Below are 13,543 nucleotides of genomic sequence, written 5' to 3' on the forward strand. Positions count from 1 at the left end.
TGGATTAGACTTGCTGACCCAAATGGGAAGGGAGGGGGTCTTGCTCACACTGCACACTCTGGCAAAGATAACAAGGCACACCAGAAGAAGCAGATGCTGGGATCTGGAGCAATGCACAAAACACTAGAGGAACTCGGCAGCACCCGTGAAGGGAAATGAACAGCCAACATTCGGGGTTGGCACCAGCACTCTGCCTCTGTGATGATGAAATCTGTTCATTACTACAGGCAACGTTTTGTATCAAGCTTTTCAGTCTGTCCATGTGTATGACCGACACTGAATCTAATTTTAAGTCAAAGTTCTTTTCAAGCAAACCTTTTGGAAAATGGACTAGTGAGAGAGAAAACATGCCATCTTACAAATGCCTGAGCATCACCAGACATTGCCTGTAGGTCCCAGTGCCATTCAATATCATTCGTTTTACTTTTAGACCATAAGACGTAGGAGCAGAATTAGGCCATTCAGCCCATCGGATCTGCTCCGCCTTGCCATCATGATTGATTTATTATCTGTCTCAACCCCATTCTTGTGCTTACTCCCTGTAACCTTTAACACCCTGACTAATAAAGAAACTATCACCTCCACTTTAAATATACTCAATGACATGGCCTTGACGGCTGTCTGTAATAATGAATTCTACAGATTCTCCACCCTCGGGCTAAATAAAATTTTCCCCATCTCTGTTCTAACTGAATGCCCCTCAATTCCAAGGATGTACCCTCTGGTTCTAGACTCTCCTATGATTGGAAGGATCTTCTCTATATCCACTTCATCCACGCCTTTCAACATTCATTAGGTTTCAATGAGATTCCCGCCCCCCCTTTCATTCTTCTAAACTTCTGTGAGTAGAGGCCCAAAGCCATCAAATGCTCCTCATATGTTAACCTTCTCATTCCTCTAATCATACTCATAAACCTCCTCTGGACCCTCTCCAATGCCAGCACATCTTTGATAAGGTACCCAAAACTGCTCACAATACTCCAACTGTGGTCTGACCAATGCCTTATAAAGCCTCAACATTACATCCTTGCATTTATATTCTAGTCCTCTCGAAATGAATGCTAACATTGTATTTGCCTTCCTCACCACTGACTCAACCTACAAATTAACCTATAGGGAATCCTGTATGAGGGTTTCCAAGTCCCTTTGCACCTCTGAATTTTGAATTTTGTTGCCATTTAGAAAATACTGTAATGCTTTTATTCCTTCCACCAAAGTACATGGCCATACACTTCCCTACACTATTTTCCATCTGCCACAGCTTTGCCTATTCTCCCAATCTGTCTAAATCAACACTACTTGCTTCTCCACCTATCTTCGTATCATCCGCAAATTTGGCCACCAAATCATTAATTCTGTCAACCAAATCATTGACATATAACGTGAAAAGAAATGGTTTCAACACCAACCCCTGCCAACAAACCACTAGTCACCAGTATCCAACCAGAAAAGGCCCCTTTTATTCCTACTCTTTGCCTCCTGCCAGTCAACCAATCTTCTATTGACGCTAGAATCTTTCCAGTAGTATCATGGGCTCTTAGCTTGTTAAGCAGCATCATGTGTGGCACCCTGTCAAAGTCCTTATGAAAATCCAAATAAACAACATCCACTGACTCTCTTTGTCTATCCTGCTTGTTGTTTCCTCAAAGAATTCCAACAGATTTGTCAGGCTAGATTTTCCCTTAAGGAAACAATGCTGGCTTTGGTCTATTTTATTATGTGCCTTCAAGTACCCTGAAACCCTTTCCTTAATAATAGACTTCAACATCTTTCCAACCACTGAAGTAAGGTTAGTTGGCCTATAATTTCCTTTCTTCTGCCTCTCTTCCTTCTTAAACAGTGGAATGACATTTTCAATGTTCCAGTCCTCCTGAACCATTCCAGAATCTAGATATTCTTGAAAGATTATTACTAATACTTCCACGATCTTTTCAGCCACCTCTTTCAGAACCCTGGTTTGGGAGACCGTCTCTGTCTGTCGATGGAGTAGCACTAATTCTGTGCTGCTCTTAGTTTTCTCTCCCTCTCCCCAGCTTAAATTTTGAATTTAACATTTTTAATTGCTGATTCTTGAAGGAGAGTAATATGTCTATGTCTATGAGCAGTGGGAAGAACCCGCATGAACCTACTGACAAAGGTAATGGAAAAGGAAAGATGCCGAAGGAAAGATCTGATGAAATGCCAGCATGGCCTGAAGATATCGTTCGTACACTGAAATCAAGTCAAGATCAGAATCAGGCAATTAAAGATCAACTGGAAAAGAATTATAATGAAATGAAGTTATTTCTGGGAAAACTTAAAGATGTGGAAACTCAAGTTACTAAACATGAAGAGGAATTGAAGTCAACTAAACAAAAACTGTCTGAAACTACAACCCGTTTGGAAAAATACTGTAATAAGATTACAATAAGATTGTAATAAGATTACAAGATTTACAATAAGATTGGAAACTAAGTCTCGCCGAAACAACATACGAATTGTTAAATTGCAAGAAGGAGCTGAAAATGGAGACTTAACAGTTTACTTTGGTAAGCTCTTTCATGATCTATTTCCGACTATTTTATCACAGCCACCTGCTATTGAAAGAGCGCACAAGGCTGTCCACTTCAAAATTTAAAGACTCAACCAGACCAAGATTTATTTTGGTTTGTTTTCATCACTTTAAAATTAAAGATCAAATAATGCGACAGGCAAGAAAACAGAGAGTTTTCAGATTCAATGAGTCTGAGTTACGTTTTTATAAAGATTATCCAAAAGAAGTAATGGAACAAAGAGCAAGATTTGCTTTGGTAATGAAACAAGCATATGATAAGAAACTCTTTGAGCTACCCGACAAGAATGAAGGTTTTTCCTCCTAATTCTTCCCAACGTACTTTCTTTGACCCAAAAGTCACGCTGGATTTTGTCACCGCTACTGACATTACTACCGAATGAACTATCTGAAAAGCTGTTTGATTAGATAGATAGATAGATAGATAGATACTTTATTCATCCCCATGGGGAAATTCAACATTTTTTCCAATGTCCCATACACTTATTGTAGCAAAACTAATTACATACAATACTTAACTCAGTAAAAATATGATATGCATCTAAAATCACCCTCTCAAAAAGCATTAATAATAGCTTTTAAAAAGTTCTTAAGTAGTTTACTTAAATACATTGAGTCCTAACCCCGGCACTTTAACATATCTTACTCCTGGCGGTTGAATTGTAAAGCCGAATGGCATTGGGGAGTATTGATCTCTTCATCCTGTCTGAGGAGCATTGCATCGAAAGCAACCTGTCGCTGAAACTGCTTCTCTGTCTCTGGATGGTGCTATGTAGAGGATGTTCAGGGTTTTCCATAATTGACCGTAGCCTACTCAGCGCCCTTCGCTCTGCTACCGATGTTATACTCTCCAGTGTTTTGCCCACGACAGAGCCCGCCTTCCTTACCAGCTTATTAAGACGTGAGGCGTCCCTCACATTTCGAAAAGATATATGAAGGCTATTTGGATATTTCATTGACAGATTAATAAAAGAAGAAAAGAAAACCTGCTCATCATTACATCCTATTGGATTTTTTATTGGAAAGAAGATTTACGGTTCAAGTTTGACTGTTTAAATGGTTAATTACATATTTGACTGAGAAAAGAGGATAAAAGGATTTGTTCCTTTTATCTAATATTTGGGTTGATTTTTTTTGTTGTTTCTTGAATTACTAACTGGTAGTTTTTTTTCCTACCAATAGGGTTTCTTTTTATATATATATCTCTGGGAGGGTTTAGTTACTATGATATTACTAATTAATATTTTCGTAAATTTAGTTCAGTTAAGTATACTATTAACTTATCTGTTTTATTATAGCGCCCTATAACCGAATTTAAAGCTTTCTTAGGGATTTAAAGCTAAACTTAAGATGGCGCTGGTTTTTCTCTCTAAGAGATTATATTATTTTGGTTCTTTTTCAGTTTAGTACATGATGGAATGTAAACACTCTCCTTTGTCGAGATGTTACTGTCTTTCTTGCAAGGTCATTTTATTTTTTTATGTACTGGCCGGGGGGAGGGAGAGACGAGACCGACAGAGCGGCCCACGGCTTCTCATCTATCTTAGTTTGCTTGCCTTTTTTTCGGGCTTTTGGGAGGGTGGGTGGGTTTAGAGTTAGGAGTTTTTTTCCCACTGGGTGGTTCCGGAGCATGCGTGTTTTCTATATGGCTATATTCCTCATCACTGCCATCTTTGATAATCCCATATTGGTATGTGTTCTGCGCATGTATAAAGTAAATTAGAATAAAATTATAGTATGGCAGTTAAACAGATTAATGTAATAAGTTGGAATGTACGTGGTTGGAATCATCCTATTAAATGAAAAAAGACTTTTAAAATTATTAATCGATTCCAACCTGATATAATTTTTGCTCAGGAGACGCATATCGAGGCAGGATATCAAAATAGTTTTTTTCACTGGTGGAATGGAATACAACTCCATGTTACTTCTCAGAGCAAAACTAAGGGCATGTCTATCTTTATTAAATCTAATATATTTACTCAAGAGGATATTGAATCAGATTCTAATGGTATAATTTTGATTGTTAAATGAGTGACTTGTAATAGAAAGGTTGTTTTGGTTAATTTGTATGGTCCTAATTTAGATGATCCTTCTTTTTAAAAAAAAATATTTGCTTTATTGCCAGATTTAAATGAATATATGTTGATAATGGGTGGGGATTTTAACTGTTGTTTAAATCCTATGATTGATAAGAGCTCAACTAATCAACGACTTCCAAATCGTTCTGCATCAGCTATTAACTCCTTTTTGACCGATTTTGGGTTGATCGAATTATGGAGGCATTTACACCCTGATAACAGCGAATATTCTTTTTTTTTCACGTTTATAAAAATATTCGAGGATTGATTATATTATAGTTGATCCCCGCCTTTTGCCCAATGTTAAAAACTGTGAATATGACGCTATTGCTATATCTGATTATGCGCCTTTGAGTTTGTCCTTTGAATTTGATGATGTCATTTTTGTAATAAAGTCTCAGACTTTATTGCAAAACTCTGATTTTATCAAAAGCCAGATAAAAGATTTTTTTCTTTTTAATGATATAGGAGGTATGTCTAAATTAATTATATGGGATACATTCAAAGCATTTTTACATGGTCAGATTATTTCTTATTCAACTAAACTTAAAAAACAGACTAAAGCAGAATTAGATAAAATTTCAAAACAAATTAAAGATTTAGATAATATCTATGTGACTTCCCCTAATGTTGACTTATTTAAAAAAAGGGTGGAACTTCAATCACAATATAACCTATTATTAACTCATCCAATTGAAGGTTATCTACTTAAGTTAAAGAGCCAATTTTATATGTTTTGAGATAAAAATAATAAACTACTTGCATCGCAATTAAAATTGGCTGGAGCCAAAAGGCAAATTTTGAAAATTCGTAGAAAAGATGGTACCCTGGCTCGGGATTATGAAGAAATTAATAAGATTTTTCAAGATTTTTATACTGAACTTTATAAATCTCAATGTCCAGTAGACTCTTCTGAAATGAATGCTTTTTTTTTTACAAAAGATTGCTTTTCCTAAAATTTCTGCTGAGGATCAAAAAACTCTTGATGCCCAAATTACTGAATCCTAAATTCATAAAGCTATTTTCTCAATGTAACTTGGTAAGGCCCCGGGACTAGATGGTTATCCAGTAGAATGTTATAAAAAATTTGGAAAATTGCTTTCTCCATATATGTTGGAGATGTTTAAAGAATCTTTTGTGAAAAGTGATTTACCCTCTACTTTTTCTGAAGCTTCTATTTCTTTAATTCTCAAAAAGGATAAAGATCCTACTGATTGTGCCTCATACAGACCTATTTCATTATTGAATGTTGATGCTAAGATTCTCTCAAAGATAATGGCCAATTGGTTGGAGAGTATTTTGGGTAAAATCATTTTTAAAGATCAAACAGGCTTTATAAAGGGTCGTTATTCTTTCTCAAATGTTCGGAGATTATTTAACATTATATATTCGCCGTCTAAAACTCCACAATGTGTTATATCTTTGGATGCTGAAAAAGCATTTGATTGAGTCGAATGGAAATATTTATTTAATGTTTTAGAAAAATTTGGTTTTGGTATTAATTTTAATAATTGGATTAAAATGATATATAAAGCTCCTGTTGCTACTGTTGTCACCAATAATTGTAGGTCTCCCTTTTTTCAGCTATCACGGGGGACAAGACAAGGTTGTCCATTAAGTCCTTTGTTATTTAATTTAATATTAGAACCCCTTGCTATTGCTCTTCATGAAGCTGAAAATATTCATGGGATTTTTATGAATGAAACCATGCCCAAGATCTCTCTTTACGCTGATGATTTATTGGTATATATATCTAAACCTGAAGAATCTATTCCTGCTTTGCTAAGATTGTTTGACAAATTTGGAGACTTTTCAGGATATAAAATAAATTTTAGTAAAAGTGAATTACTTCCTTTAAATGAATCTGTCTCTATATATGATAATATTCCTTTTAAAGTTACGGATTCTTTTAGATATTTAGGTGTTATAATTACTAAAAAAAATATAAGAATCTTTATAAAGCCAATTTTCCTCTTTTAGTGGACTCTATGAAGTATTTCTTTAGTAGATGGAGCCCACCTACATTTTCACTTGTTGGTCGTATTCATGTAGTTAAAATGATGATTTTACCAAAATTTTTATATTTATTTCAGAATATTCCTGTTTTTTTGACTAAGAAGTTTTTTTGACTAAGATGTTTTTTGATCGGATTGATTCTATTATTCTATCTTTTATTTGGATAATAAAAGACCAAGAATTAGTAAATGTCATTTACAAAAGTTGAAAAAGGATGGAGGTCTCACTTTGCCTAATCTAAGAATGTATTATTGGGCTGTTAATTTGCGGTATATGTCCTTTTGATCATATTGGGGTGATAGGAATGATCGGCCAATTTGGGTAGACCTGGAACTGAGAGCTGTGAAACAGTTTTATTTAATAGGAGTTGCTCTACCTATACAATTAGCTAAAGTTGCTAATTTAAACCTATATCCTGTGGTTAAGCACACTTTACAAATTTGGATCCAGTTCAGCAATTTTTGTAATCTTAAAAAATTTAAACTTTGCAGTACAATTTATCGTATCCAATTTTTTTACTTTGGAAAAATAAAGGTATTTATTCTTTTTTGGATTTATTTAAAGAAGGCAGATTGATGTCTTTTGAACAATTAGTCTATAAGTATTCTCTCTCATATTCACACTTTTTACAATATATTCAAGTTAGACATTTTTTACAAAAATATTTAAGTAATTTTCCCTACATATTGGAGGCTGACTTGTTAGATACTATTATGAATATGAACCCCTCGTTGAAAGGTTCTATTGGAAGAATTTATAATTTATTATTACAATGGGATAAGTGCCCTTTACTTAAGATTAAACAGGATTGGGAGAAGGAACTTAATTTGACTTTTATATGGGAGGATTGGACAGGGATTCTGAAGCTGGTTAACTCTTCTTCGATCTGTGCTAGTCATTCACTGATTCAATTTAAAATTATACATCGTTACCATTTGACAAAGGAGAGGCTTTCTAAAATATTTCCCAATGTTGACAAATATTGTGATAGATGTAAAACTGAGATAGCGACACTGACACATATGGTCTGGTCATGTGCTATATTAAAACAGTTTTGGAAGTCAGTCTTTTCGACAATTTCTACAGCACTCAGAATCAATTTACAACCTAATACATTGACTGTGCTTTTTGGAATAATTCCTCAAAATATCCATGGTATTACTGTGTCTGACCAACATGTTATTGCGTTTGTTACATTGATAGCTAGGAGGGCCATCTTGTTGACGCGGAAGGATACATCAGCTCCTACTTTGTCACATCTCTCAAGTGATGCTGTGTCTTAGTTTGGAGAGAATTAGAAGTCGAACCTTTGAACCTTTATTTGGTTTTGAGAAGAGACGGGGCTCATTTGCTCGTTATTATCATTTCAGTTAACTGATAGATTTCCTCCACGATCTAAATGTAATTTTTTTTTGATATATCATTTTTTCTTGTTGGTGGTTTGATGCTTATTTTTAGAAGCTTTCTGTATGACACATGGCTCCGGGGTTGTACCTGCAATGGGTTTTTTCCCCCCTCACTTTTCTTGCTTAGCAGGGTTTTTTTTTCATTCACAAAATTTTCAGTCCTTAAGATAAATTCCTCTTTTATGAGGTATTGTAAGTGTTGTTATTTCAATGTACTTGTGCTATTTTTGAATAATAATAAAAAGATTTGAAAATAACCCTGGGTTGTAGTCCATATGATCTAGGTGACTTATTTCCCTTCAGGCATTTCAGCTTCCCAAGCACCATCTCCCACACCACTCACTTCTGACACTCTCGAATCTCTGGCATACTGTTAGTGTATTCCACAGTGAAGACTAAAACAAAAAGTTTCCCCGCCATTTCTTTGTCCCTTATTACTACTTCTCTAATGTCATTTTCCAGTAGTTCGATATCCACTCTCGTCTCTCTTTTACTCTTTATATATCTGAAAACTCTTTTTGTAAGCTTTTATATTATTGGCTAACTACTTTCATATTTCATCATTTCTCTCTTTATGGCCTTTTTAGTTGTTTTTTTAAAGCTTCCCAACCCTCTAATCTCCCACTAATTTTTGCTATTTTCTTTGCCCTCTCTTTAGCTTTAATACTTCGTTTGACTTCCCTTTACAGCCACGGTTGCCTCATCTTCCCTTTAGAATACTGTTTTATTTTTGCGGTGTATCTTTCCTGCGCCTTTAGAATTTCCCCCCAGGAACTCCAGCCATTGCTGTTCTGCCATCATTCCTGCCTCCTAAGGATCCCTTTACCTTAAACTCTGCAATTAAATCTGGGTCACTACATTACACTCAATCCAGAATTTCTGTTCCCCTAGTGGACTCAACTACAAACTGCACAAAAAAGCCATCTCTTATGCATTCTACAAATTCTCTCTCTTAGGATCCAGCACCAATCTGTTTGCCCTCAATCTACTTGCATATTGAAATACCCCATGACTATTGTAACACTGCCTTTTCACATATATTTTCTGTCTCCTGTTGTAATTTGTAGTCTACATCCTGGCTACTGTTCTACTTCTAACTCCTATCAGGGTTTTTTACCCTTGCAGTTTCTAACCTCTACCCTCAAGTGTTCTACATTTTTTTGATTCTATGTCACCTTCTTTCTAAGGATTTGATTTCACTTTTTACCAACAGAGTCACCCCACTTCCTCTGCCTATCTGTCTGTCCTTTCAATACAATGTGTATCCTTAGATGTTAAGCTCCCAAAAAACATTTTATAAGACAGTTACATGGATAGGAAAGATTGAGAGATATGGACCAAACAGAGTGAATGGGACTAGCTTAGATGGTCATCGTGCTTGGCATGGATGAATTAGACCAGAGGGACTGTTTTCATGTCATGTCTTCATTCTGCTGTTAAAGCAGGTGGAAGCAGTAAAGATTAGCAAGGTTTCTGCCCAACAAATAGCTTCCCAGTTGCTGTTCATGCCACTGAGTTCTTCTAGCAGATTACTTGTGCTAGCAAATTTTTTATCATACATAATTACATCAGCACTGTAATGACTACAAATTACAAAATAGCTTTCTGTTCATCTTAAATCAGCTTATACGTTAATTTTAATGAAACTTTTATCTCTTGGAGTTAGCGTGGTGTTCAATTCAGTCTTTACGTACCTGTATGAGTAGATGGGTTTGGGATAGGTTTTGGGTTGGAGATCTTGGTCATTATGTGGAGCAAGTCGGGGCTGCACGTACTGAGTCTGTGCATGGTAAACAGAGTGGTAGATATTGCCAGAAGAGCACTGGAAAGAGAAAGAGAGAGGGAGAGGGAGAGGGAGAGGGAGAGGGAGAGGGAGAGGGAGAGGGAGAGGGAGAGGGAGAGGGAGAGGGAGAGGGAGAGGGAGAGGGAGAGGGAGAGGGAGAGGGAGAGGGAGAGGGAGAGGGAGAGGGAGAGGGAGAGGGAGAGGGAGAGAGAGAGAGGGAGAGGGAGAGGGAGAGAGAGAGAGAGAGAGGGAGAGAGAGAGAGAGAGAGAGAGAGAGAGAGAGAGAGAGAGAGAGAGAAAACAAACATAGTTAAATTACCACAAGCTTAAAATAACATCAAAGCATGGAGAATAAATAGTAATCCAGACACTCAGAGTGGTGGAAATACTCTGCAGGTGTTGGGACATGCAAAACAGAATGATGGCAACACTCAGCAGGTCAGGCTGTATCTGCAGAGAGAGAAACAGAATTAATGTCTCAGTTCAACGACCCTCTGTCAGAACAGACAAGGAGGGAAAAGAATCTTGTTGAGCTGCAAGGAGGGTGGGGGGAATGTCTCTAATAGGGTAAAACATGGTTATCATTGTTTTACTCGTGAGGACACATTTCTGTTCCCTCACCCTCCCAACAGCTTAACAAGATTCTTTTCTCTCCTTTCCCATTCTGACCCAGGGCACTCAAACTCTGTTCCTCTTCCCTCGGGTGTGGCCTGACCTGCTGCCTATTCCCATCATTGTCTGTCTTCATACAAAACTCAGACTGATCACTGATAAACTTAATCCAAATATGTTTAATTATCAATAGCAATGACCATAAAGCTACAAAGAAAATAAATCTGCTGTCCTGAACTAATCTAAAGGCTGTAACACCGGACCCACACTCTTAGTCACTCCAGTAGCTAGTTTCGCATGACTCATAGACCCAAAACATGGTGGAATATTGTGTGCTGTGTTATATAACCATCCTCCCACTGGCCTCACATGATGTGACTGCATATTGCATGGTATCAGCCTTATAGAAACATTATTCAGAGTGGGCTTCAACCAATATTTGCAAAATGCACATATATCACAGTGGACATCACAACTCTTTACAACACAAGCTCGCTCTCGCTGTTATTTTTATTTGCATTGTTTGTCTTCTTTTTAAAACATTGGTTGTTTTTCAATCTTTATGTATAGAATTTCATAAAATTCTATTTTTCTCTGTAAATGAAAATGAATATTAAAATAATATATGGTAACATATACACACTTCGACCATAAATTGGTACAGTGTACAAATCTGGGAATATCTGTAATTCCTTCTGAAGGCCACTGGAGGGCGAAGTACTTTAAAGAAAGATGCGGAGGCGTGAAGTTTGTTACTGTTAGGTCTAAACTCTTCTAAGACATGCATTTGCTTTCAGTGTAAGATAAATATGGAAATAGAATTAGTTAATTTTGTTTTTTGTCCTTCACATAATAAATTTGATTTTGGTAAAGTGCCTTATGCTTGTTGTATGTAAATTTAAGATTGTTTAATGTCATTTCCAGCACACAAGTGCAAAGGAGAACAAAATAATTGTTACTCTGGATCCAAAGCAGCACCTAAGAAAAAGTTCAATATGATAAAGAACACAATAATAATAAAATAAATATGTAAAATAGCTTACACACATAGATCCACAAAGTAACATGAGGTACAGGAGTGTCTGTACATACAGTAGTTGAAGTAGTGGTAATTGGGTGTGGGTTAGTGGACAGACAGGAACTCAGCTGGTTGGGCAGCATCTATGGAGAGGATATCAGAGGGCAGCAAAGATCATAAATGTGGAGCAGTGATGGAGGGTCTTATTGAATTCCCATCAAAGAGAAGATTTAAACCTGAAAAAGGATCTAGTGGTTTCCCGATGTATATGACAAATAAACTCTTCTTGGGCTTCCAGCTGGGTACAGGTGTCAATTTTAATGAAAGTTTCGATGACAAAATCTGCCTCTTCATCTGAACTTTGGTGGTATGTGGTTTCAGGTTTTGTATCTTCTGCCCATGGCAGAGGGAAGGAGAGAGAATATCCTGTGGTAAACTATGTATACCTGTCTGGACACGCCCCTCTGCTGACTGCTCCTGTGACTCCTCCCACAGACCCCTGTATAAAGGTGATTGGAGGCACTGCTCCTCCCTCAGTCTCCGAGATGTCGTGCTCCGTTTTGCTGCTAATAAAAGCCTATTGTTCACCTCCCGTCTCCGAGAGTTGTTGATGGTGCATCATATCCCTATCCTATCTTCCGTTTCCAGCTAATGTCCTTCAGGGTAGGATTAATTGCTGGGCCAAAGTGATACGTGAAAGACCACAGAGACACTATCGGAGTGTTGACAATTAATGGTGCCATACCTGCTGACCAGATTGTGAAAGGCTGTACAGTTGCTGAGAGTTGGTTTGATAGAGGGTCTGCTGTGTCTGAAACGTGGATGGATGCTGCCCTGCCACAGAGTACTGGGACATCTAAGCAGAGATTGGAAAAAATGCTTACATTCATTATCTCCTTTTAAAAGTGTATGAAGCTACTAACCAGCAGCCTCTGTGCTGTCACATTACAACATCAAACACAAAACCTTAGCTCAAGGATAAATTATTAGAATGAAATTAATAAGCAGATTTGAAGCTCAAACTTTTCCAATCAAATATTCCTTCCAAATTTTCTTTAAGAGCCAAGCAAGCAATTGTTCATTTTCTTAAAACTTTGAAAGAAAATGATAGGAGATAAGGTCAGATCGTGGAGGGTAAAGATGAGAGCCAGAAGAAACAGTGAAGATCATTGGAGGGGTGGGATACTAATGAAGCAGGAAGACCTCTTGCCTCACAGTTCCAGAGACCCACATCAAACCTAATCTCGGGTTTTGACTGTGGGTTCCACACCTTCTCCCTGGAACCATATGACCATTAGAGTGGAGACCGGGGACCATGTGACCATTAGAGGGGTGGGAAACTGATGTATCAGGCTGAGCCACCATCTCACGGTCCCAGAGACCCATGCCAAACCTAATCTCTTGTATTGACTGTATGGAGTCTACATGTTCCCCCTGTGACCATGTGGATTTCCTCCAGGTGCTCTCGTTTCCTCCCACATCCAGAAGACATGTGGGTTTGTATGTTAGTAGACCACTGTAAATTGTCCCTCATATGCAGAATATGATTATATGTTAGAACATGAGGAGATCTGATGGGAATTGCGGGATTGGTGTAAGATTACTCTTGTTTAGGATCAACAGACCTGTTTCTATCCCATGTCATTCTTTCTCATTAATCTTTATTATTAAAAAAATCACAATTTCTGTTTCATGAGGATAGGTTTTTCTCTTTGGAGAGAGGGAGGATGACTGGTGATTTGATAGAGGTGTACAAGATGATAAGAGGCATAGCTCAAGTGGACAGTTGAGACTTTTTTCCCAGGGTAGAAATAGCTAACTGAGGTGGCCAGTTTTAAGGTGATTGGAGGAAAGTACGGGGGGATGTCAGAGGTCAGTTTTTTTACATGGAGAATGGTAGGTGTGTGAGGCAGATACATTGGGGACTCTAAGACAGGCATATGAATGGTAGGAAGATAGAGGGCTACTTTGGAGGGAAGGGTTAGATTGTAGTTTAAAAGCTCGGCACAATGTTGTGGACTGATGGGCCTGCATTGTGCTGTAATAGTCTATGTTCTAACTGGTAAAGGTTCCAGT

The 13,543-nt window shown here is 37.4% G+C and overlaps 1 protein-coding gene across 5 annotated transcripts in view; it reads right to left on the reverse strand.

Annotated features, from left to right (window-relative positions):
• Positions 1–13,543, reverse strand: part of foxn4 (forkhead box N4) — a 51,017-nt gene that overhangs the window by 5,898 nt on the left and 31,576 nt on the right. For all 5 annotated transcript variants that reach the window (XM_073065878.1, XM_073065880.1, XM_073065877.1 and 2 more), the window contains 2 exons: positions 12,213–12,323; positions 9,749–9,876 (listed from right to left, as the gene is read on the reverse strand). In XM_073065878.1, coding sequence (XP_072921979.1) covers positions 9,749–9,876; positions 12,213–12,323 — 239 coding nt within the window. The remainder of the gene's footprint in view (positions 1–9,748; positions 9,877–12,212; positions 12,324–13,543) is intronic.

Source organism: Hemitrygon akajei, chromosome 14, assembly GCF_048418815.1.
Source record: "Hemitrygon akajei chromosome 14, sHemAka1.3, whole genome shotgun sequence".
Lineage (NCBI taxonomy): Eukaryota > Metazoa > Chordata > Chondrichthyes > Myliobatiformes > Dasyatidae > Hemitrygon > Hemitrygon akajei.